Source organism: Cygnus atratus, chromosome 3, assembly GCF_013377495.2.
Source record: "Cygnus atratus isolate AKBS03 ecotype Queensland, Australia chromosome 3, CAtr_DNAZoo_HiC_assembly, whole genome shotgun sequence".
In the NCBI taxonomy this organism is placed as follows: domain Eukaryota; kingdom Metazoa; phylum Chordata; class Aves; order Anseriformes; family Anatidae; genus Cygnus; species Cygnus atratus.
The window spans coordinates 88,321,553-88,347,572 of record NC_066364.1 but is presented as its reverse complement, the minus strand read 5'-3'; the positions used below and the strand labels follow the sequence as shown (position 1 = coordinate 88,347,572).

Below are 26,020 nucleotides of genomic sequence, written 5' to 3'. Positions count from 1 at the left end.
CCTCCACAGGCTGTTAGCATCCGCAGCATCCTGCAGCAAGGAATTCCCCAGCTTAACCGTAGGCGGCGTGAAGAACCACCTTTTTCCTTTGTTTTAAATCCAGCTCCTGCCAGCTTCGTCTATTTATTTTATTGGAAAAGACAGTGAGCTATCAATTCCTGTCCATCCTCTTCAACAGCACACTGAATTAACACCACCCTATTATCTGTTTATTACATGTAGTGTTTAGAGACCTCTTTGTGCAAGGCAGTGTATGAAGATAAGGGTAAATAAGAGTTGCTTTGCTGCAGTGCCTCCAGTGCCAGCAGAGGAAGCGGAAGAAGGGCAGGGGAAAACTGCATGACAGAAGAGCTGTGTGAGCGGGGCACCCTTACAGCCGGTCTCTTTCCAAGGTTGCCTTTTTCTCTTTCAGGCAGCCCAGGTGGAAAACGTGGTGGCCTTCTCCTGACCTCGAGCAATTTCCCTCGTGCTTCCCGTGAAGGAGACGTGGCTGGTGAGCGGGATGCAGCGGGCGGTGGCTGCTGGCAGGAGCAGGCCCGTTCCCTCGCTGCGGCGCTCCCAGTGCAGGCTCACCGCCGACTCCTTCTGCGTACACCGCATCATCGAGGACCCCGAGTGGTACCTCGCCGCCGTCCCCCGGCTCACCGAGCTCTGCCTCCAGCACATCATCCACAATTTCACCCGTAAGCGGAAGGGAGAGCTTCTCACCCAGGGTGTGTGGGAGCAGAGGGCCAGCAAGGCACAGAGGCAGCCGAAAGGCGCAGTGTGGTACCCAGCCCAAAGGAGCAGTGGGGGAAATATCTCCCCAGGCAGCTAGTTAGACAAAATGTTTAGTTGCTAAGTATGTACTTGCCTGCTCCTGGGATGGCTTTCGCCCTCCAGGCTGCCACCCAGGACACGGCTGTCCTATCCATGTCCCATATTTTCTTCTTCCTTCCATGCTCTGCTGGCCTCGCTCCCCTCAGCTGCGAGCAGGGCTACGAGGTCTCTGGTCCCTTCTTGTGGGTCACACACGGGCCTGTTTCCCAGCACAGGGATGGAGTCCCTGTCATGCCGAGTGCTCTGCAAGGGATGCAGAAACGGGCCCTGCTCCCAGGAGCCTCCGAACACACGTGGTGCTCACGGCTTCAGGCTTCCTCCACAGCTTTTGGTGGCAATGTGACAGGCTACACCCTCAGGCAGGGAATGTGCTTTTGAAGCAGGTGGACGGGTGAAGCATAGTAAAATAGAAAAAGTACATCTCATCTGGGAACGGGCTGGGAGGGGGAGAGAAAGGGCCTAGCCGTCACTCAGCGGAGCAGCAGCAAAGCCCAAAGGTAGGCCCAAGGATGTGTCCACACGGGGGCTGTAAAACAGTGTGGTGCCTGGGGGGGCCGAGCTCAGAGACCTCATGGTCCTACCAGCCTGATCAGTCAGTCCAATGCCAAATGCGATCCAGAGAGAAGCTATCCTGCTTCTGCCGGTACCTGTCCCACAGCTGGTTGTGCTGTGGGACTTTGCAGAGAAAGTCCTGCAGTGCCAGCTGTGGGACATGGAGAAGAGACTCTAGGAGGAGCCTGTGGTAGGACTCTGGGTGTCCTTAGGGAGGGAATGCCACAGAGAGAGAGAAAATATAAGACTAACCCCATTTCGTGCCTCAAAATCTGATTCCCTATGTGCAGATAGGCACATGGGTAAGACAGACACCTGGCTTCAAATAAAAAGGCATGAGGACTTGCATGAAAAGCATGCAGGTAACTCAGTTCTCAAATATCCTTTAATATGTTTAGGAACCAAAGGGAGAAAATTCAGCAACTGGCAAGCCAAGTTCTTCCGTCACTGTAAGCCTGGCGCAGCTCTGTTGGCAGCAGAAGTCCTGCTCTGAATATCAACCGCATTAAAACCAAATTTAAACCAGGAGCCAAGTTTCTGGTGCAGTTCCCAAATATTATGAGGGTAAACCCAATTACGCTGATGCTTTGTTATAAAAGTTAGAAATCCTACACAAAAATGAGTCATTTTCTGCTTGCTTAGCTCCCTGCACCAGCTGATAGCAAGGGAGAGGGGAGCCAGTATCAGCAGCTGGGGGTCTGGGCAGAACCACAGGGCCAGCCCGACTTCCTACAACCCAGACCAACCTCTCCTCCTCTCCTTTCCCTCCAGAGAACCCTATTTTAGACCGTCTCCTGCCTGAGCACCAAAGGAAGGTGCTGGACAGGCTCCCCACTGGCCTTCCGCTCGCGGTCACTGCCAACCTAGTAAGTGATGAGGACTACTGGAAGCGGTACTGCACTGAGCGCTGGCAAGTGTGTGACATCTCCAGCTATGGGGGCAGCTGGAAACGGATGTTCTTTGAACGTCACCTGGAGAACATCCTGAAAAGTTTTGTCCCCAACACCACGGACCCCAACCAGGTTCTGGAGCTCATCCCGCTCTGCAAAGACTATGTGCGGAAACTGGAGGTTGACCAGTTCCTGCCGCCGCTGAAGGTGGATCCAAAGGAGGAGGCAGATGACATCTCTGATTCAGGGAGTGATCTGGGGCTTGGCGAGGTCCACATGCATCACTACGACCTGGGAGCCCTCGTTACTGCGCTCCCTTACCTTGAAGAGCTTCATCTTACTTATGGTGTGAAGGACTGCGGCATGAACTTCGAGTGGAACCTCTTTAAGTTCACCTACCAGGACTGCTGCAACCTGGCTGGTGCCGTGAAGAAGTGTCACAAATTGAAGGTAATGTATCCCAAAATAAATCTTTCTTCCTCAGCTCGATCTTCAGATTCCCTTTGGAGGGGGAGGAGGGGGAGAAACCCTAGGCTCAGTTTTCCTTGCTGGCAGCATCCTTCCCTTTGCAAGTTCCTGTCTGGCCAAGTGAAGAGAGGTTAACTCACTGGCCTACTGCTGAGCATCTCTTTCTGTTTATGCTCTTGGTAGAAGACATTGCCAGAGGGTGAAAACCATATTTGCTCCCTCAAAACTTGTTCCCTGTAGCCCAAGAGAAAGCAACACTCCTGCTTTAATTCTGTATGTGGTTCTGGGAGAGAAGAGAGGAGAAAGCCAGAGGGTTTTTCACAGGGACAGGTTTTGGCTCAGTAAATAAATCTTGACATACCCTAGAGACCTCCAGGAAGAGCATGGGGAAATATTCACATAGAGTGAGGGGGCTTTTTCTTTCTGGGTGCTAACAAAACCCTTAGTTCTTTGACAATTGCAGTGCAGATATTTAGCCTCTCCCAAACGCCAACAGGCATCACTCACCAGAGCGACCTGGCCGAACACTCTCTCCAAATTGACATGCTTTAGGAAATCTTTTTCTGCGTGGCTTCCAGAAGGGAAATCACCTCTCACATGGCTATTGAGGTGCCCTGGCCACACAGAGCCTTGCACTTAAGGAAGAGCACTGTGGGTTACCACCAGTGCATGTGCTTGTCTGGACAATCCGATTGTGATTGGGGGTGAATTTAGCTATTAGTCCCTGCAGAAATTTGGACAGCTTTCTTTCATTTAATTTTGCCCTATGTGTTAGAGATCCCACAGAGTCAGACGAGAGGAATGGGAGTTTCCAAGAGATGAACCCTGGGACAGGCAGGGGACCTCAGTGTCGTGTCCTGCCCTCTCCACAATACAAACACCTACTTTAGCCCACTGGCTAAAGGCGTCTAAAGCAAAGGGAGATGAATCTCATCTCTGGTGAGCCACAGGCTAGAGACCTTGTGCAAAGCTCTGTCCAAAGCACCAGTTTCAGTGTCCCTGTCCTTTACCCCACAGGTTTTCAAGCTGACACGCAGCAACGTGGATGACGACAAGACCAGGCTGCTGGTCCGCAGCTTGCTGGATCACCCCTCCTTGGTGGAGCTGAACTTGTCCCACAACCTCATTGGGGACACGGGGACACAAGCTGTCGGCAAGCTGATCAACCGCAGCAAATTAGAAACCCTGGATCTGTGTAACAACAAGATCCATCACGCGGGGGCTCAGGCCCTCGCCCAGGCCCTGGCTCAGAACTGCACCCTGACCTCCCTGAATCTGCGCCTCAACTACCTGGAGGACGAGGGCGGGGAGGCGATGGGCCGTGCCCTGCTGGCCAACACCACCCTGAAGTCCATCCACCTGGGCAGTAACATGCTGTCGGAGCCAAGCGCTGTGCTGTTCTCCCAGGTCCTTGCTCAGAATGCCACCCTGACGTGCATCAACTTGTCGTGCAACCACATAGGGCCGGTAAGAGAAACCCCCGCTCCCTGCAGCTGGACAGCCTGCATGGTTGTGAGGTTTGATGCTGGGACACGGTCCCAACCTGCCCTTGGTGTCTCTGCTTGAGCAGGGGGTTGGAGCAGGTGACCTCCGGAGGTCCCTTCCCACCTCAGGCATCCTGTGATCGTGTGGTTCAGTTGTAAAGGAGACGCTGAGCCTGGTCCGCCTCAAAGCCACAGGGCAGAGGCATCCCCCACATTTCAACCTTGCTGGGATAACAATCAGCTGCAAGAGTGAAGAGACTACAGCAGACAGCAAAAAGGAGAACATCTTCTTCTGTGGGGACACACACACTTTTATCTCACTCATGTCTAGCTCTTCTCACGGGGCTCTCAGGCAGATGCTGGCTTCCAGGCTTCTGGGCAGAGAGGGATTTTCCCCACAGGAGACTGAAATCCAGGGAGTATGCCTGGGGAAATCACAGCCACTTTACCCACGTGGGAGTAGATAAAAATGATAGGTAGCATAAGACGAGGGCCTTATTCATATCCTCTGTACTTCGGATCTGCTGTGCCATCTGTCATACAGCGGCACACAGGCAGTTTTTGCCCTCCCCAGAATCTCTCCTGTCCGTCATGAGGAGATTGTTAGAAAATTGGCTCTGTTGTTGAGCTCCTTTAATTCACCCCGCAGCTCTGGTGTGGTGTGGTAGGTCAAAAGTGTCACGTCTGGATGCTTCTTTGTGGCTCCTGAGCCACAGGCTCACATTTTCTAGGCAGAGAAGCATCCACAAATCTTAGTGCATCCCTAAGAGCTGCAGTGTGCAACATGCCCACAAAGCAGACCACTTCTCTTCTGCTGATTAAAAAAGAGCTTTAGAAATCTGAAACTAGACAGCTAAATGCAATCATGCTGGCTTTTAAACTTTCTGTGCTGCCTCAATTTTTCTCACTGTCACAATAAAGAGACAGCAAGACCAGCTGTCCCTGCTGGCAGGAATATTGGCATCAATATGTTTGACAACGGTTTTAAAAGGATTTGATGGCAGAAAGCCTTTTGTGAGTCCTCATTTTTATGGTTCTGGACATGGATAACCATCTGAGTGTAACGATACAAGGGGACAAGTGTTGGAAAGGATAGCAGGATTTTTGCTTAGTAAATAATAACCTTTGTGCTTAGCATTTTCCATCTGATGAGCTCTCCTGGTACCCGTTTGTGAAGCTCTGTAGCACCCCAGGAAGTGGGCTGCTGTTTTCGTCTTTGTTTTGCATATGGGAAAATGGAGGTGTTTGCTAGGGATGCATCAAATCCTCTGTACCCCTTTAAAAATAGGTTCCTCTCCTTTCTCACATTTTGTCCTTTTTAGCAAGAGGTCTAACAGGCAGGGTGCTGGGGAGAGGGGGCTGCCTGGATGGAGGCGATGGGGTCGGGACGTGCGTTGGGTACATGAAAGAGAAGAGCTGTGGGAAAAAATGCCAAATTGTTGTATCCCTAAAGACCATATTTCAGGCAAGGGCAGGAAATGTACCAAGGCAAGCTGCCTCCCTAAAGTTCTCTACATTGCATTGTCTGACCCCATACAGGCTGGACTTGAGCTGCATGAGATGTTCTCCCCACAAAATCCATCCGTGCCATGGAAATGGCACCGAGCAGGATGAGGAACAGTGCACCTAGTCGCACTGCCACGTGTCCCCACCCAGCAGGGAGCTGGGGACGGGGGGACAGGGTAGAGCAGAGACTCCTCGCAGGTTATCCTCTCCGTCCGTGCCATTAACCAGCCTGAGCTTGAGGACTCCTGACACGATACCCAGAGGGAGTCATTAGCATGTGTCGTATCGCTGAGCGCTGCATAAGGTTACGCTCCTTCCCTGTCCTTCTCTTGGGAGCAACGTTTCAGGCTTGGGTGAAGCCTCACTCACTCTTGGGCTCCTTTCTTCAACCCGCTGCAGGACGGTGGCAAGCAGCTGCTGGAAGGGCTGGCGGGCAACAAGACGCTGACCGAGTTCGACCTCCGCCTGGCAGAGGTGGGCCAGGAGAGCGAGTTCCTCATCGGGCAGATGCTGTGGGCCAACCGGCACGCCGCCCGGCTGGGACCTCAGCCGCAGCCGCCAGCCGGGCCCCTCTGACCAGGAAGCTGCAGAAAGCTCCCCAGGTACCAGTTTTGCTCCCCGCGTGGGATCTGGGCCGACAAACCTCCCCTTGCACAAGTGGGGGCAGGAGGGCTTCCAGCAGAGCACCTGGGGTCGGCAATGCAGCCCCTGCACCCCCAGGGGATGGCTCTGGGGCTGCTTCCCCAGCTGCCCACACATCCCTGCTGCCCCCCAGGGATCAAAGCACCAGTGTGTCTCCGTGCAGAGGCGTTCTGCTCCCCCCGAACAGGCAGCATTGCCTGGAGCTGAGAGAAAAGGTCGCATGGTGGACACCACGGTACAGCCGCTGCCCGGGGCTGCCTTTAGCTGGCTGCAGGGTCTTCTGCTGTGACAGGAAAGGGGGGCAGCCTCTGACAGTACCAAAGACACTCACCTGCTCAGCCTCCTGTGGTTCTAAATATCTTGCTTTGTCCAAAGCCTCGTCCTAGGATGCCGTTTGTCATCCTTAATTTGCTGCAGAATGGCATCCACTCGCAGCGCTTTAGTGCTAGGATCAGCAGTGCTTTAGCGCTCCTTGGGAAGTCAGCCTGTCCTTCAGAGGCTTGGTTTTATTTGCATTTTTGAGTAAAACACTCCCCTTATGGCTGCCTTTCCCCCCTGTCAGCCCCTGCCCTTGGAGCAGCGCGGGGGCTCCGGCTCTCTCCCAGCTCTGACCACGACCCGTGCCCACAGACCCACCGCTGACAGCCGCCTCCGTGAATCATCTGAAACTTTTATTACACCGATTTGGTTTACAATCTTTGTACTTTGATATTTCCAACAAAAAAGGCAACATTGTGATATACTGTTTGTACATATAGAGAGAGACGGAGAGAGCTAGATCATATTGACATAGCTGAAAAGTAAAAACTGTTCCCAGTGCTCACAAAAGAATTTGTTCGCCACCTACCCGCTTGTGCCTTGCTCTGCCTGACGGACACGGACACCGGTGGCTCTGCCACCCACAGCCACCCGCTTGATGGATCAGAAAGGGTCGAGCACGAGGCTGTCACTGGCAGCAGCAGCCACATGAGGGATGCCCGTGTGGGTCACCCCAAAGCCCTTGCAGATCAGGGTAGCCCCCTTCCAAACCACTCACAGATGCTTCCAGGGGCTACGTCTGCAAGAAAATATAGCCAGTGGCAGCCACTGCCAGTCCTTCCCACCCGGGCATCTCCAACGCCTTGTTTCCCACCCTCGAGACCGAGGTATTGAAAAGATTTGTTTCTTTTTGTTTGCATTTACAAAATATTTCCACTGAATGACACACCTGAATGAGATGAGAACTCGTGTTCAGAAACAGCAGAAAAGACCCAGGTCAGGTTCAGGCTGAAGAAGGAGCGGCTTCAGCAGTAATGGGGGTGCTTAATGGGGGTGTCCTGGTCCGGGGAAAGCCTGCACGTAGCTCCAGGCACAGGGCTGGGCGATGAGAGCTGGTGCTGGGAGGGCAGCGGTGGGATCCCTCCAGCACGCCGAGGAGTAAGCAGCCAGCACAGCCAGCGAGGAGCACGGTGGAAAGGAAAGGGCTCATGGAAAATTTATCACCGGAAAAAATGCCGAATTGCTTTCCAGGATACTCCCAGCTCCTCTTGATGTGCACAGCCAAGATTTGCTAACACCTTCCAACCACCATCCAAGCACATTCCTGGGGCACCGTGCAGGCCCTCCTGGGGCCTGGAGACCCCCTGTCTTCCCTCCCGTGAGCCCCTTGGCCACCGCACACCGCCCGGCCATCCATCACCACCACCCTGCAAGGCTTCAAACCATTCCAAACACCGCTAAAATTAAAGCCCGACAGCTGACAGCACCCACCAGCAGCTTCTCCGGCGGGTCGCCCGTGGGGTGTGCGTGGGTCTGTGCCAGACTGACGGGGGGAGGATGGGGAGAAAAGGGGGGGGGAGCGACACGGGGGCTTCCACCGCGCGCACGCAGCGGCGGGTGCCGCGGGCTGGCTGCTGGCTGCGGCAGATGGCGAGCCGTGCTTCGTGCAGGGGGGGCAGGAGCTCCCCGAGCCTCTCGGCTTCTGCTCGCAGCCGCAGAGGCAGCGATTTGCGAGGTGTCACGCTGGCATATGTCGTCACCAGGACGGCGGGCTGATTTCGGGCACCAGCTGGGGGTGGAGGAGCGGGAGGATGCATGGGGGAGAGCTGCTGTGCTCGGCATCCCTCTGCTTCGACAGGGCTGGGTCTGTTCACACCGAACTCAGTCCCGGGGCTGTGCACGGCCCCAAGACAGCACAGTCCAGCCGGCTGTGTCCCCTGACAGGGTGGGGGCTTGGCTTGTAGCATCGCCTTGAGGGCACCTCATATAGGGGCAAACTATGAGATTGAACTGGGGAGCAAGCGGCATTCTGTACAACACCGCAGCAAGCACTACTGGCCACAGCCCTGCACCCCGGAGCACTGACAAAGCCCCCCGGTGCTGGCATGCTGTGTGCAGCACCCTCCTGCCAAACTCGCCCTGTCCTGGGCACACCACCCAGGGTCTGTCTGCTCCTCCTGCCAGCCCAAACGCCCCCCTGGTTCCTCCTTTGGTGGCACGGAGAGGGCTGAGCCCCGAGCTGGTGTGGAGGGGAGGCGGGGAGCAGCGCGGAGCCAAGCCCTGCATCGGCCTCCCTGGGCAGAGGGGACAGCTGAGACGTGAAGCGGTTCCTCCCCACAGGCTGCACCCGAAATAGCCGGCCCTGTCAGATCCCTGTCCCCAGCCGTGATGGATTAGCCTCTCCCAGGCACGAGGCAATTTGTTCATTAGTGACATTTACACCTTGTGGCTGCATCATCCGTTGCGGCTCGGTGACACGTGCTCCAGCTGTCAGCGCGGGGCTCGGAGGCAGCATCGCTGCTCTGACGATGCAGCGAGGCTTGGCCTGGGCACCTCAGCTGGGAAATGCCTCCTGCACGTCCCCTTGGGCACGCGCAGCCTGCCCCAAAAGCTTGCTTTGTCCCAGGCCTTCTCCACCCGATGCCCCGCTCCCTCTCCTTGCCTCCAAACACCGCTGCTCCAGCACAGCAGTGTCCTGCCCTGCCTGGCCTCGCGTCTCCCACTGAAACCACCCCACCTGCAAAGCCTCTGAGGGCTGACCCCGTACACCCTCTCTGCAGGCCCCCTGGTCCCGCACAGCCACAAGAGACAATTTTCACACCAGGTTTGGGGAGGGTGAGCAGATCCGCAGCGCGCTGGCCAGGGAGCAGATCCAACAGCTCTCGCACTTCAGGCAGCCGGCAGGGCATCAGCTTCATCTCAAACACAGCTTGCTCCATGCTCTTATCCCGGCTCCCTGCCAGTCACTGCAGCAAATGTGACACTTCGCACCATCCTCCTACAAAAAACAGGTCAGGATTTTCCTCCCACGAGACACGAGCAGTGCCCCGCCACCCCACAAACCATTCCCTAGGGGAACGGAGGGGCCGTACCAGACCAAAGCCACCAACACAAGCTCCTCTGCAGGGCAGCAGCCCCCAGCAGTGCACATGGGCACCCAGCAGCATGCCCTGCCCCACATCAATACACATTTGGATGTCAAGCCCAGACCTCTACCTAGGTGCAGAGGAGGATTTTAAGCTCCAGCCTCCGTTCCTGATCACCGTACCTCACGGCAAAGCCCCTGTTGCACTATCCAAACCTTCCTGTGGCATCCCTTTTCCACCTGCACTGCACAATTCCAGCTGAGCTGGCTGGAGCAGGGTGCTTAAACCCACACCATCCTCAGAGATTACATTTCTAAAGCAAGGAGCAGCAACCTGAAACGCTCTCAAGGCCTCTCAGTCTCATTTCAGTTTGAAAAAGCAGTTCTCATTTTCAAAGTGAAATCCTGGTCGTTTGGGTTTTAGTCGTCACCGCTTTTTCCCCAGCTGGCTCGGCAGTGCCGTGCACGTTGCTTCATCGGATGCCCCAAGATTTTCTTTTCCCCTCCCGTCAGCCCCCGGGGGCAGGCTTTCCCTGGGAAGGCAGGTGCAGCCCAAACAAAACCCGACCACTTCTCCCTGTGCTGAGCCAGAGGGATGGCTGCTTTCAGCTGCTGCTCTCTGCGTGTGCTCTGGAGATGCGTACAGACTCAGCCTTGGGTCTTCCAAACCTTTTCACCCTGACCGCTTCGTGGGCTGCCATCCAAAGCCTGAATTCATGGCATGTCAGCTGACAGCGCTGCTAATGGCCATTGGGACCGTGGGACTGATGCAAAATACTAAGTCATCCCAACACATTCTAGCGAGGCTTTTTTCTTTCACTAATGCGAGTAGCTAAGGTTGCAGAAGCAGCTTGCACTGATGGAGAGTGAAAGAACCTTGTGTGTCTGTGCATGAAGTTACTTTGCTCTACAAAGTCCACTAAATTACAGTCACAGTAGGTGATCCACCCATTCCCAAAGTTCAAAGGACTGGGGATGGTTCAGGATGGGCACCGATTTCTCGCAAGCTTCGTTTCCCTAGGAGTCTGGAGTTTACAAAAACCAGACGAAAGAACAAAAGGCCCCAACAAAAACAGTCTTCATTAGGAGGGGAGGAATAAAACCCATTTAGCAGCAGCTGTGCTTGTTCTCAGTGCTGGATGGACATGCTGCACGTTGTCATGGGCTCCTGAAAACTTGGCAGTTCCTGGGAGTGTTGCATAGGTGGATGATGTACCTGTTAGTAGGGCCTGCCTTGGGGCTGCAGGACGAGGAGCTGGCTCACCTCCACGAGGAAGCTGTCCCTCCCCCAGGTAAGACAGAGGAGGTGAGGAGGGAAGGAAGAAGGGCAGTCCTTGAGGCCATGGGCCTTGCAGGTTCAGTTCTGACCTTGGGACCTCTTTTCCCTTGTGTGTAGCTGCAGTGCTGTGGAAGAAGCCTACTCTCCCAGTGCGGTAGAGGTCAATTCGCTCGTTTTAGCTTGCTTTTGAGGGAGCTGACGAGATCACATCCATGGGCATAACATTTCCCTTCGCGGAGCAGCTGTGGTGGAGGCAGCAGAGCAGAACAATTCAACCCATGGCTTGAAGAGACAGCAGATATTCAACATTCATTCACGTTGGCCAAGTCCCAACATGAACTCTATGCATCAAAGCACCACTGCGGCAGATCAGTTTGCATTCAAGGACAGATCACTCTGGGGAGTTGCTAAGCCATGCTCGCGTTGGTACAGTACCGCTGGCTTCAGTAACGTTACACTAGGAACGACCACAGCCCATTAATACCTACGCTTAAACCATGCCACGTTTCTGTGATCACACGCATCCCGATCAGACCCACCTGCATATTCACACAGACCTTATTCAAACCACTGAAGGTAAATGGAACATGATTCAAAGCCCACACCACACATTGTGAGTTGTAGCTCTTTGGTGACACAGCTCCTTGGTGCTACTGCAGTATCTCAGACACGTACCCTGCAGCTGCTGCAGCAGAGTAGGAGCACACTGCTCTGCCCTGCTAGAGGTAAGGCAGCATCCTGGTGATATCAGACAGAACCGAAGCCATGATTGGAAAGGCTGGGAGGAGAGCTTAAAAGGTATTATTCTGCACAAGGGCTAATCATCAGGCATGTTGTACTGCCATCAGATGCTACCTAACCTTCTTTGGCTTCCACTTAAACCTCCTCCTGCCTTCCCTCCCCACAGGCATCCACCAGAGTTATTAAACAGCTCTGCAGCCTCTTGAGCACGAATGGAGAAAGGCAACAAAGAGGGCAGGCGTGGGGTGGGTCTCCAATGTGCATTTCTGGGGAAGATGAAGGAGGGGTTTGTGCTTGTTTGAAGTCAAACAGCAGCTTCCCCAGCACTAACCCTGAGTATTTGCCTGGAGTGTGATTCTGGAAGGCTTGGGGTAGGCCACAGTCTGAGACTGCTTCCCCCTGTCCTAATGAATGGCCCCACAGTCGTTCAGCCCAAAAGCCCTCCCCGAAACCTCCCTTTTTGGTGCAGCCTGCGTGACATTCAGGGGGGGCTCAAGAAGGACCCCCAGGCTGGTCGGTTTCACTGCCTGGCTCTGCATCAGCAAAGTACTGGGCACCATCTGGGAAGCGTCCAGTGTGTGCTGAAAGATGGATAAATGGGTGGAGATGCCCCTTGAGGATCGCCTAATCCAGAGCCCCTCACACATCAGTTCTCTCTAGTTCAAGGAAGCTGGAGAGCTTTTAAGTACTTGACAAGTGCACTGGCAGCAAGAGGAAACACCAAGCAGCCCCGACGCGTTGCCCGGCCGTATGACAGGGTGCAGCAGCGCTCTTCGGGGGCTGTGTCAGCGACATGATGCGCCGGGACAAGGATCTGGCCGTGCTCCCACTTCCCCTGCCCTGGCGTGAGAGGAAAACCCGCTGGCAAGCGCCGTGCCGAGTCTGACTCCGCGGCCATGGAAAGCTGCAAGGGATGAAGGGCACGTGGAGAAAAGTAGAGCCTTCCGGAGCCTGGGCCTGTGTGCTCCTGAAGAAACCTCATGAGGAAGCCCAAAAAGGGCCAAGGGATGAGGCATCTGCCAGCAGAGCGGTGCAGCTAAGGGATGGGGCACAGACACCCCAGTAACCTGTCCCTATTTGGAGGACTTTCTGTGCCCTAGGGAGCTAGAAGGCCTGCCAAACCTGTGATAAATCCATCTGTCCAACGCACCTTGGAGGCTAGGGATAAAAAGATGAGCCACTGCAGCTGAATGTAAGCAATGTGGAGGAGATTTCAAAGAGAATACGTTGGAAAGGACACACATGCCTCACTAGTGACCCACAGTAGCTCCACTGGCTGAACGTCTCCTGATTCACCAGGACATACAAGCCCACATCACTACCTCCTGAGACTCACCAGGATCCTCAGCATTGGCCTGAGCTTACATCGGGCCCTCGGAGAGAGAAGCACAAGCACCCAGCAAGCCAAATGTAATCACTGAGCAAGGAAATTCCAGGACAGCCAACAGGGCACTTCTACCCGGCCTGAATTTGTGCCAATGAGAACGAGAACAAAAAGCAGAGGAGGATGTACCCACACCGGAGACCTTGTGCTTCCCTGTTTCCACAGAGGCCCTCTTATTTAAGCCAACATCTAGATCTGGCAGCGAGAGGAAGGGTAGATTACAAGACAGAAGCATAACAGAGTGAGATTTTAAGGGACTTCGCGTTCAAATCACCATTGTTTGGAGTCTAGCCCTTGAGACCCAGGAGGACAAATCAATCCGGGAGGGCAAGAGATGCTGTCCAGGGCATGCAGGCACAGAGCAGAAGAAGGAACAACCCTGGGGGCAAAGCCAAGCCCAGCCTCGCTTGTCTGTGTATCCTGCAGAGATGCAGCGATCGTTAGAGAAGGATCCTGCAATTCTAAACTTAATCCACTAGAGATGATTTTCAAAAGTCAGATGACGTGGTCCCCAAGACCTGGTCGGTGCAGCAATGCAGTGGCGTGACTACAGAAACAGATCCTTTGTTAATAAGTTGGGAGGAGGAAGAGTGGCTGGATTAAACACAGTGCCTCGCTGCTTGCTGTTATGTCTTGCCCTTCCGATACGGATGTGGAGGCAGACACCAAGCTCGAGTGACCAGGTGCTAATGGACTTGTTCCTGTGACCCACGACACCTTGCTCTCGGACGTCTTCTGCCCCAGCAGATGAGGGAAGCGTGGTGAGGCTGAGAAGTGCTGTCAGGAGAAGTCACTGGCTGCCTTGGCATCCACCTCCCAAAACAGCTGATGGAAAAGGAGACAGCTTTTCTGAGAACAGTGACACGAGAGACCTGGGGACGTGCTGATGGAGAAGAAAAGCTGGACACCCTTGTGCTGCAGGCGCTGATGTAGACTTGGTGACATGAAGGCTCCTCGCCCAGCGCCACCGAGCTCCTTCCTAGCAGGGGACAGCACAGAGCTCCGTGCAGGCCAGCGTGCCCTGACCAGAGCAAGGCAGATAAGAGAGGGAGCTACACAGACCTCGCCTTGCTCCTCGCAGCCTGACACCTCTCTGGAAATACCCCTGTAGTGAAAGCTGCCCAGTTTTAAGCAGGCTCCCCTCTAACACCTCCCCAGGCTCTGTTCTGGTGGCGGACGCCTCCCTGCTGTGCTCCCCACGTCCCCAGCCTGGGGTTCCCAGCTCTCCAGCGTGTTTTTACATTTCTCCCTCAATGCCCCTCAGAGCTCTCTGCCAAAACCAGGCTGCCAGAAGTCCGCGGCTCAGCCTGCAGCCAGAAACCAGCCTGATTTAGTGCACAACACCCTCTTGCAGACATGCACCACCCTGCTGGCCTACTACCAATGGGTAAGCTGCAGCTGAACCTACCAGAGCCTTCCTTGATGCCTGCCTGAAGCAATCAGGACCCGCTTCAAGGCTGGGGACCTCTGCCAACAGACACACCAGCTATTAGCACGATGCTGTCCCAGCCCCAGCCCCTTCCCCAGCTCACCAGGGGCCTCCCGCTCTCCCTCCAGCTGAGCCCTCCTCCAGCCGGCAGGTCTGTTGCCGTCGCTCTCCGCTCCACCTGGGTCTGCACCTCCATCCCTGCCCGCGCTCATCCCGAGCACACAGTCCTTCGCCCCCGGGATGCTGACCCTCAGAGCTGGCATCCCGAAGCTTCCTCGGGAGCCGTGCCTGGGGTCCTCTGGAGACGATGCCGTTCCCGGCCCCAAGAGCACGTAACAGTCGGAGCATGGTCTAAAAAACAAACGGGGAGGGTGGGAAACGGTTGGGGCAGGGGGAAGCTGGATTCATGGTGCTCAGCCTTCTCTCTAACCTGCCCGTCAGCTCCACGTGCCCGGGCACCCTAGGCCTTCAGGCACGGGCAGGTAACGTCGCTCCCTCCACCCTGCGAGGGCTCTGGCTCTGGCGCAATTGGGAGCAGGGCTGGCGAGAAGTGCGGCAGGGTGCTGCCTGGTGGTCGCTGCTTCCTCGGAGCATAAGCCAGCCTGGAGACGGAGCTGGGAGCTGAAGCACCCCCCTCCCTGCAACAGGCCTGTCTTTTCATTCCCCCCTTTGGATCTCGACGCTGCTGAATTATGGTTTTGGGGTTTCTTTTTTGCATGTGGTGGTCAGTCTAGAATTCTGTGCCATGTCAGGGAGAGCACCATCACTCACCTCCCCAGGAGGTCAGAGCCACTGCTCCGTCCCACCTCGTCCTCCCGGGCCGTCTCCCTCCCCGGCGCTCTTCTCCCCAGATCCTGCGCTGGCTCGGGCCAGGCCATTGGCAACAAGATCCCACTGCCCCCCGCCTTCACAGTGAGGTCTCCACGCAGGACCCGTTGCGGTGGAGGTGACGGTGGTCGTGGTTCAGGCAGCCTTCGTTGCGGTGCACGATGAGGATGGGGAAGTAGAGGGCGTCCTGGTAAGGAGGGGGGTCTTCCTCCTCCACCGTGACCTGGCTGGAGAGGCGGGTCTGCTCCGTGGGGCAGCTCTGCTCATTCAGGCTCCCGCTCCGGCTCTGCCACAGGCAGCTGCGCCGTGAGCCGTAGAGGCGGCCCAGCGAGAAGCGGCTGCTGCTGAAGGGGATGCGGGGGCTGCCGTTGCAGATGCTCAGGGCACTGCGGGAGAAGATGGAAGAGCTGCTTATAGTCCTGTGGCACCGCTCGCAGTTCTGCCGGTAGCCCCCGTAGCGGCACGCCGAGTAGCTGGTGCAGCCAGACAGCCCCACCAAGTCCATCAGGACCGCTTCCGAGTAGCTGGGCACCAGCTGCTGGTTGGATCGGATGTGCCACTCCAGCTCGGTGCTGTCCACCGTGTTGACGCGGGGCATCCTCCGGCAGAAGGAGCGCTCGTCGGCCGGCGTCACCGCCACATAGTCAAACCCAAAGAGTTTCTCCACGTGGTAATGGACATAGGAGGTGCGGTACTCGTTTAGCACCCGCAGGGGCCAGGATAGGGTCAGCAGAGCAGCCACCCAGAAGACATAGTGGGATACGTACCAAGGCAGGTTGTCTGGGTCGGAAAAGGCCACCATGTATTCCTTGAAGTCCACGTTTTTGAGGTGCATGCCCTCCCTGGCCTCCATGTAGTCATCCAGGCCCTCGTTCTCCGTGAAGAAGCGGGCCCGCTGGGTCAGGTAGGAGTTCTCCGACTCCACGTTGGCAAAGCTGAAACACTTGGTGAAGCGGAGCCGCGTGGCCGGGTAGCTCTCCAGGTCAATGAGGTCCTTGGAGATATCCTTAACTCCGCAGTTGGAATAGTCAAACTCGGCCTCTGCCACATGGGTGTTGACCCGCTCGTGATACACTTGGGTGGTGGTGTAGGCATCCCCGTTGCGATAGCGGGTCACCTGCCGGGTCCTCCGGACATAGTGGTAGCTGATGGCCTTCCACCAGATGCACGGGGTGGCCTGCTGCATCCGCTGCACTCGCTCATGCACGCTTTCCACGTCCACTTTGTACTGCAGCTCGTTGCGGGTGTAGCAGTGCCAGCACTCCACCAGGTACACCACGTAGAGCATCACCAGGAAGGCCAGCGGGATGTAGACGTAGCCGTTGGAGCAGGGGCTGTCGTGGTACATCATGGACTTGCCCTTGTAGGCGCTGTCGAAGGTCAGCCGGGTCACCTTGGTGACGTGGCACCACGTCATGGCTCCCATGCAGCCGTACATCAGCAGCGACAGCAGCAGGCATTTCCAGTGGGACTCCCGGCACAGCGACTTGCTGAGAGACTGCTTCACCGGCCGCTGCTGCTCCAGGGGGCCGGGGAGAGGGGGAGAGAAAACAAGAGGAGAGGTCAGTGGGATGAAGCGGCGGGAGGAAGGCGAGCAGGCAGCGGGATGCCCTGGACGGGGAACGGAGCGGGCAGAGGTGCGGGTGGCACAGTGCAGGCCGCTGCCACCCTGGGTGAGACCCCCCTCCTCCGCAGCCCTGGTGGTGGGCATGTCCCATGTCCTGCTGCCCCAGCTCTGCGGGGCGGCCTGGGGCATGCCAGCCCCGCTATCAAGCTCTGCGTTAGTGGTGGATCCCATAAAATGTCCCCCTTCATCAGCAGGGAGCAACTCCTGCCATCGCTACCTCACGGAGGGCCGGCAGGCTCAGCCCGGGCGGGCAGGCAGGCACGACAAGATGGAGGCTTGTGGACCTCCCCCGCATGCCTCCGCTTCCTGCACTGGTCCCACCAGCACAGCCAGCCCTAACGAAGGGTCATGTCGTCCAGACACCAAACTGAGCCTCAGCTCACTCCCCCTGTGACCCCCCTGCTCACAAGTCTCCCCCCTGTCCCAACCACCGCTCATAGTTCAAGTCCAGGTTTCTCCTACCAGGGCGGCATAGGAGGCCTAGGGTGCCTTTAACACAGAGACCTCCTGCAGCAGGAAAGGACTTTGGTAATGGCGATTCTAACAACACCATTCAGCAGCCCAAAGGGCTCCAAAGTGCTTCTGAAGTGCTTTATAAACCACACAAACAGGAAAGCACTCCCCCACAACAGAAAGGCAGCCACCCCTGGGCGGAGAGAAGGCAAATACTGAACAGCATCCTAAAAGGTGTTCGGGCTGGAAGCGAAGAACACCCCCCTAATCTGCAACAGCAGGGAGGGGAGAGGGGCAAGGCAGGGCTGGCAGCAAATATAATTGCTTGCACTGGGATTCAGATGTGAAAGCCCGTGCCTCTTTCTGGAAGAACTGCTCTCAGGGCTAGGATGATGATCAAGGGGCAGGACTTCAGCAACAGGACTTCTTAAAGAGACTGCACCGGTGCGTTCGCCACAGAAACTATGCAGGGTTTCATAAAAAAATGGGAAACCCTCCACTTAAGGAAACCTTTGTCACACTCTGCAACACCCTGAAGTCTAATGTATTGATCCAGCAGGTACTTGTTTGGTCAATGGTCAATTACCAAACCCCAAGGGAGGACATGCAAAGAGGTTATTCGTTTTCTTATACACGAGACTTCCTCCAGCACAAACACCATCCAACACAGCAATCTCCAAAGGTACGTCCTGAGAGAGGAGGTGGGAAATCCAGCCTTGGGCAGATGCCACAAAGGTCCCTAAGAGGGTTTCAGCTTTGCGTCCCATCTCCATCTGCATGCAGCATGGCTTCAGGCACCCTTCTCTCCTGAGTGTCTGAATTATGCTTGAGCCCAGGTATCCTCTGCAAGTCAATGCCTGAAGGCATCAGAGGCCGTGCTGCCTTGGCCTGAGCTTACCTCTGCCCTTGCAGGGGTAAAGCCAGCTGTAATGCCATCACTGGTGGCAATGATGTTCAAGCCTGGCCTCATCCCTTCTCTGTTCCCGGCTGTGCTCAGCTGGAGAGCCAGCTGGCTCACCGCAGCACCAGGGCAGGCTCTCTGTGGGTCTCCAGCCCTCTCTTCTCTGTTGAGGCATGGATGATGGGCTGGGGTGCCCTGTCAGCCCAGCACAATTAAAGGAAAACCAGGAAATCCCCAGAGGTGGCTGCCTTCCAGATGTAGCAGCAATGCTTCCCTGTACCAAGCTGCTTCTCCATCAGCCTGCTGCCTTGTTGCCATCAGTCTCTTTATAGCACCTTGGAGCCCTGGGCAGGGATCAGCATCCCCGATGTGTGAGATGCCGTGCAAACGGAAGGCAAAGCAACAAGAGGCACATCCACAAAGCCTGAGGAGAGCAAGAAACGCACAGGTTGGGGTGCCAGGGCTGAGGAGATGCAGAACCCCTGCAGACTATGAGCTTCACGGCCCAGACACTGTCCCACAGCTTCCCAGCCCACTAGATGTTTGGAGCCTTTCATCCAAGGATCCCAAAGGGCTTAATGGATTTACGCTGCCAAACAGGAAGAGGTCACTTTCACTTTGGGCATGAAAAAGAAAATTGTAGCAGCAACCAGAGATCACAAAGCATTGGCAAGCCTAGGAAGTGATCTGGGACTCTTCTTCCCTCAAAAAAGTTCCCCTCACTCTCCTTAAAGAGCCCCTCACCCCTTGGCTTGGTCCCATAGAGTCCCACATGCAATCTTTCCTCCCTGCTCCGTGCCAAAGCCTGGCTCACCCCATGCCAGCAGGACTTCTGCCATGGTGATGAGCAGGGCTGGACCCAGCCCAAGTCTCCATCAGAGGTTTTTCTCTTGGAGGCAGCACGCTTCCCTTCCCTGCTGCCCCCAGCAGCCCGCCTTCGATGAGCGGAGCAGGCAGCATGTCAAAAGGGATGGTGACACCAGAAGGGGAACGACGGCACGGCCCTCTGGGGGTCCCAGGCATCAGTGGCACTGAGACCCTGCTCTTTGGCAACCAGCTGAGGGCAGGAGCTGGTGGCAGAGGCAGAGCTGGGGAAGACACAGGGGCTCTGTGGGGTGGCTCTGCCCAGGAGCTGCAGCACAGGCACCCCACCGCCTTCCCAGTGCAACCCACACCTGCAGGTGACGGGGAATGATAGGAACCACAGGAAGAGAAAAGGGAGCAGGGAGAGGAAAGGAGGACACCTAGCAGGAGGAGCTGCCTGTGCTCTGCCCTCCCTGCTCAGGTCCCTGCTGCAGTTATGAGGGTCTGCACGGACCCCTTTGGGTTGGCCAGGCTGCCCAGCCCCAACGCAGCACGGCTCTCCTGCACTGTGCCAGCACCCAGGCAGGTGAAGGTTTCCTCTCTATCCAGCTGCCTTCAGCGTTGCACATCTTCCCCAGCAGCAGCAGTGGTCCCAGCTGTGTGGAAATAAGGGCACTGCTCAGCCAAAGGGGGACGAATGTGTGGGGTCTGAGCAGCGGCCTCAGGGAGATGCAAGCCATATGCTAGCCCTGGGGTATATGTGGGGTGTCAGGGCCTGTATGGAGACAGTGCCTTGCTCAGGGGGGTCTGCAAACAGAGCGTAAGAAACAAAGCAAAGCATACAGCTTCCTCATTTGGCAAACTGGGGAAGGGGCGCCAGGCCAGACGGGAGACAGTTTGGTCTTGGAAAAGCAAATTGCACCTCCTGGTTGCTCCCTGAGCCCTGGCATCCTGCACCGGCTGCCTGGTCCTGCCCAGGAGGAGGGCGATGCTGGCCGTAGCCCTGCAGGGATCCAGGAGGAGGGATATGCTGGCTGTAGCCCTGCAGGGATCCAGGCAGAGCCCGCTGCAGGTACGTACCCGGGGCACGGCAGCAGGGAGGATGATGCAGCCGCGGCTCGCTTCCAGGAACTGTGTTAGCAGGGCTCTAGTCCACGCTGTAGTCTCCTCCTAAGACTACGCAGCATTTAGACACTGCAGCGCTTTTACAGGGCCACGCTAACCCCTGCCGTAAACTGTTTACAATCCAGTTTTGTTCTAGGCTTTTGAGGTAAAACACGTAGACATCGGCTGCGCCGGTGGGGTTTCTGAACGCCGTTCAAGTGCCAATAACAGGGGACACAACCACAGCAGAGACGGAGGAGGAGCCAGCTGCAGAGGCTAATCCCAGTAGGAAATGCAGCATCCCTGCTCCTCTCCCGGGCTGCACAGGGCTCTCGGGAGCAAACAAGCAGCACCAAGGCTTCCCCCGCAGAAACAGCTGAATAAGGTCACCTCCTCGAGCTCTTCCCCAGCCTTGGAGAAGCCCACAACAGCACACAAGTGAATATGCAGATGAGAAAGCTGGGGACAGGGAAATCCTTTCTGTCCCAGAACGGTGTCAGTCGGAGGAGCGCAGGCTGTGACATAAATGCCACCATCGCCTGCCTGCTGCAGTCTGACGGAACAAGGCACAAGGCTTGCCCCGCTCGTCTTCTCCCGTCACATAGCACATGTTGGACAGCCCCACCAGGAGCTGACGTTCTCTGAGCGTGTGTGGAAGGCACGTCTGGAAAAGGCCCTCTTGGGCCTCACGTGGCATTTGTTTCTGAAATTGCCCCTGAGGTGAAAGGAGATGGAGTCCCACACCTGCAGCTGCTGCTCTGGGGTGGACAGGAAAGGATGGAGGTGATGACTTGTGAGCAGCCGTGAAGTAAGTAGAAATGTCCGCAACACACAGGGCAGAGGCAGCAGAAGAGCAGGCCCCCATCACTGTTAGAGCCAAGAACCTTTGACCTCCTGATATGAAGAGCTGGGGAATCCACCTCTCAATCGTCCCTCAAGGGGACAAACCTGCCCAGAACCGCGGCGGCCAAGCACATGGGCAAAAATCCCTTTGTTGCCCCTACCTCTTTGATCCTGTGTCTCTAAGCACTGAACAACTCCAGAAGTCCTTCAAGCTCCACAAAGCTCCTCTCTGAAACAGCCTGAAATCTCCGATTCACACCCAGAACCCTACTGACTTTACAAGGTGGCCCAGGGTTCACGGGGTTGGGTGTCCTGGAGACACCCCTCTACAGGGCCGAGAAAAACAAACCAAACCAAACCAAACCAAACCAAACCAAAACAAACAGAATCCAAAGGCCCGGAGCAGCAGCTTGAAGGCCCAGGCAGCTGTCGCAGCAGCTTGCAGGAGACTCTGGTGTGACTCCAGAGCCTTGGTGTCCACGGCTGGGCCCTGCAGGTTGGTTTATATCATGCAACAGATTAATAAGCCTTGTCCCCTTTGACCTCAGATCCCCAGAAGAAGGCCGGTGGAGAGGATCCAGTCATCCCGAGGAACCACCACCATCTCCCAAGGCCCTGGACAGGCGCGGGCCACTCGTGGTAAGGAGGGTCCCAGCTATCGCCCCGCTCACCCCCACGTGCCCACAGCCCAGGTTCGGGAACTACCTGCCTAGAAGCAGCAGCTGGCTCGGCCCCAGCCTGGCAGCACTGCCAACTGCAGAGAAAAGGGGAAGGCAGAGCATCTAGGAGCCAGGGAACCCTGCCAGCACTCCGCGCCTGCGGCGGTACCAAGGTCTCCATTTTACACAGCAGCTTGGAAGAGGACTGGTTCCCTCCACCGCATCCCACTTGAGCTGCAGGACAAGGGGATTTTTTAGCTTGTTCCCAGGCTGAAGGGCTAGTCCCTTGGCATTTCATCCCCTCCAAAGTGGAAATGAGTTGCTGAGTGAGATTCAGCTCAACGCTGCTAAGTGTAGGTGTATGCATGTGATGCCAAAAGGAAGCAGGAGCTCAGACAGCAAAGCAGCTCGTCTACAGCCTGCTCTGGTTTGTCATTTGCCTTGCCGGGACAGGCTGAGCAGCACCTGAAGCCTTACAGGGCTCCTAGGTATGGTGACCTGTGACATGTCGAGTTGAGGCACCTTCAATAAGGACCGGTCTCATTTCCCGTTTTCCAGTCCGCAGACATCTCTGTAAGGAGAAGATGCCGCTTCCCTCTCCTCCACAGGCTGCTTCATGACAGTCTGTGATAGCTGCTGGCTGAGGGAAGCATGCCCTTAGCCTAAACCGTGCGGGTCATGGACTCCAGCCCTTCTGCCTGCTCCCAGGGGGTACGATTATACTGACACCCCGGCTGGCAGCTACCGCAGAGCAATCAAAGCCCAGACAATCTTCTCGTAACCCCTGCGAGGCAGGGGACACCCCAGGCGAGGGACACTCACCCGGGCACTGCCCCTGCTACTCTTGTTTCATCCAAACCGGCTCTGCGCTGGCACCTCTCATAAGCCAGTACACTCTTGGGCACAGCGCTGATTCACACAAACAGCCGGGACACAGGAGGCAAGGGACCACGTCCCAGCGTGGCACAAGCATGTCCCTGTGCTAAAAAAGCATCTCACGGGGTCTGTTTGGAGCCCTGGGCTCAGGGGTGGCTGAGCGGCAGCAGGAGACGGGAGCTGAGGCAGAGCCGCAGAGCGGAGCATACAGCATTTGTACAGCTTCCCAGTCCTTGCACTCCAGTTTTCCTCTCCCACAATTATTTCCATCTAAATATAAGTCTGTATATATAGAACAACTACGCGTCTGCATGTATGTTCTCCCGGAGCCGAGGAGGCAGAGAACACCGGGGTTATGCAGCACTTGCTAGCGGCAGCTCCCCAGCAGCAGCAGAGGACGAGCGATGTGCCGGCTCCTGAGCACCCCACCAAGCCGGGACAACTTGGGGGACAAGGACAACACCATCCTCCCTACACTGCCTACCTGCCCTCCAGGACCAGCGGCCCCACAGCACACGGCGGCTCCTCTCAGCATGGTTGCTGCTTCTCCCCTTGGGACACACGATCTGGGGGACACATAGGGGCTCGCAGCCCTGCCTGCCCTGCGCTGCTCCCCGTGCCCAAAGCACCCCAATCCCTACCCCTTGGCATCTGCAGCCTGGGCTCCAGAAAGCCACCAGCTGGGGGGACTGCAGCGTGCCCGGGGGCTGCCCTGTGCCATCGTGGGCCTGGCTCCTCCGCTGGGAGCAGTCCCCAAGTCCCTCCGCAGGGCTTCCCTCACAGTGGTCCCACATTTGTGCCACCCCCCGGCACCCCCCCGCACCCAAGGGGTGAAAGCGGGGTCTCAACCCATCCTTCCCAGGCACAGCGACCTCCTCCTCGCTTTCCCTTTGGGATCTCCCCTCTTCCTTCCCCATCCCCAGCCGCTCGCTACCCCGGCCCCCATCCACATCTCCCGCCCCCCCATGACCCCCGACCGCGCTCCTCGCACCGCACGACCCCCGAGCGCAATCCGAGCGACGGAGAAGGGGGGCGCGGGCGGGGACGGGGGCGAGCAGACCCCTGCCCGCCGACCCCCGCAGCCCACCCGGCTCTCCCCACCTGCGGGCTCCGGCGGGGAAGCGAGACCCGCACCGCCCCGCACCGCCCCGCAGCGGGCTCCGCTTCCCCTCGGAGCCCGGCGGCGCGTCCTGCGGGGGGGGGGGGGTCCCCGAGGCACCCACCCGTCTCCGGGCCGTCAGGGGAGGGGGGCTCCCGGCCTGGGGGGTCCGTACCTGTGCGGGCGCGGCGCGGCGCGGCTAGCGGCCGCCGGGCGCGCCGCGCACAGCCGGCCCCGTGCAGCCGGCTAGGGTTGGCGGTTGTGGGGGCACCTCACCTCCTCTCGGCCCCCCTCCGCCTCCTCCGGCGGCACCGACGCGCTGCTGCCTCCTCCCTCGCCGGCCGCGGCCGCCGAGGCCGGGGGGGACATGGTGGTGGCGGTGGAGGCGGCGGGGGCGCCCCGCTGGCGATGCCTCCGGGCTGGGCGGCGCGGCCCCGCAGCCGCATTATCCCGGCCGCCGCCGGGCGCTGCCCCCCCGGGAGGCGGCGGGGCGGCGGGGCGGCATGGCACCGGCCGCCCACCGGGCCCCCCCCGCGGCCCCCGGCCCCGCCGCAGCGCAGCGCCCGCACCCGCGCCCGCGCCCGCACCCGCGCCCGGTGCGGCGGAGGGCGGCGGGCGGAGCCGCGGGGGGAGGAGGGACGGCGGGGAGGGGGGCGCGGGAGGGGGCGGGGGGCCGGAGGGTCACCTTGAGGAGGGAGGGGAGGGCGCGGGAGGGCGCCCGGTGCGGGGCACGGCGCCCCGGGGGGGACGCACCGCCCTGGGACACGCGGCCGCGGGACGGACACACTGCCGTGGGGCGGACGCGTTGCTGTGGGATGGACGCACCGCCCCGGGATGGACACACCACTGCAGGATGGGCACGCTGCCCCAGGATGGACGCACTGCCCTGGGACACACTGTGCCAGGATGGACACACCGCCCCAGGATGGACACACTGCCCTGGGACACACTGCCCCAGGACGGACAGACCGCTCTGGGACGGACACACTGCCCTGGGACACACTGCCCCAGGACGGACAGACCGCTCTGGGATGGACACACCACCCCAGGATGGACGCACCACCACGGGACACACTGCCCAGGATGGACACACTGCCCTGGAACACAACAGCCCAGGATGGACACACCGCTGCACCTCTCCCCAGCTCATCCCCACCAGAGACAGCAGTGGGGACCCTCCGGGGGGCTGCAAAAGCTCGGCCCTGCCGGCTGGGGAGGGGGCTGCGGGATTTTCCCACGGGCAGCAGCAGCTCCAGCAGGGCCCGGCACATCTTCGGGGGCTTCTCTGCCGGCCCCATATTGGGGGAGCCTGAGGAAGGCCTCAGCATGGGCAATGGGCACCGTCTTCACTGCTGTTCGGGGTCTCCAGCAGGCCTGGGGTGCCCAGCTAGACATCGCGGAGCTGAGTGCGGTGCGGTGCACCCGTGGGCCACACCCGCTGCCTTGCGCTGCTGGGGGTCAGCTGTGATGCTAACCCCACGGCAGCATCCTCGGGGGATGCACGTGGCTCAGGAAGGGTGCGGACTCACCTAGCTCTAGATACTGCAGGGAGAGCCCAGCCTCCCTGACAGTCTTGGGAAAGTGGGCGTCCTCCACTGCCCCAATCCAAACTGGGGGAGAGGATTAAGCTGCAGGATCTGCTGGAAATTGTTTCACTTCTGAGCTCTGAGCCTTGGGTTGGGATGAGTGCTTCGCTCCTGCCTGCTGTGTCTCCTGGGAAGGGAAGGGAAGGGAAGGGAAGGGAAGGGAAGGGAAGGGAAGGGAAGGGAAGGGAAGGGAAGGGAAGGGAAGGGAAGGGAAGGGAAGGGAAGGGAAGGGAAGGGAAGGGAAGGGAAGGGAAGGGAAGGGAAGGGAAGCAGGCCCAAGGAGACACACGCCTAGGGGGAAATGATGCAGCCGCTGCCTCCTATGGAAAGAGGTGTGGCAGGCGGGGTGCTGTTGGAGGAGCTCCTCTTCCAAAGAGGCTGGGGATGGATTTCCTCTCTCCTTTCCCCTGTTTCCATGGGAACAGCAGCAAGCAGGAACAGCCTGCTCTGAATTTCACTGCCTGCTGCTCAGGCACCCCCTTCCTGACCCTGTAGGCTGACTTTGGCTCTCAGGGGTTTCGGACCCATCCTCAAGTGATGGATCCCATGCCTCCACGGAGTGCTCACTGGTGTGTGCACTGTGGCAGAGCGAGGCGAAGGGGCACAAGCCCTCACCTACCAGGATTTCCATAGCAGCACTGTCTGCTATCACATGCACACCAGCAGACATTTGCAAATAATTTGCATACATGTATGCATTTCT

At 57.7% G+C, this 26,020-nt stretch overlaps 2 protein-coding genes across 2 annotated transcripts; one reads left to right on the top strand and one right to left on the bottom strand.

Moving 5' to 3' along the window:
- The first annotated feature begins 502 nt into the window (after nt 1–502).
- Nucleotides 503–6,619, top strand: TCTE1 (t-complex-associated-testis-expressed 1). The gene is made up of 4 exons (XM_035559012.1): nt 503–683; nt 2,143–2,711; nt 3,747–4,196; nt 6,119–6,619. Exons 1-4 carry the CDS (start codon nt 503–505, stop codon nt 6,293–6,295), a joined length of 1,377 nt encoding a protein of 458 aa, XP_035414905.1. The 3' UTR covers nt 6,296–6,619.
- An 8,825-nt stretch (nt 6,620–15,444) lies between these two features.
- Nucleotides 15,445–24,100, bottom strand: TMEM151B (transmembrane protein 151B). Its single transcript, XM_035562763.1, has 2 exons — nt 24,008–24,100; nt 15,445–16,881 (listed from the first exon to the last, which is right to left on the bottom strand). The coding sequence occupies exons 1-2, from the start codon at nt 24,098–24,100 to the stop codon at nt 15,445–15,447; spliced, it is 1,530 nt and encodes a 509-aa protein (XP_035418656.1).
- Between the last annotated feature and the right edge of the window lie 1,920 nt (nt 24,101–26,020).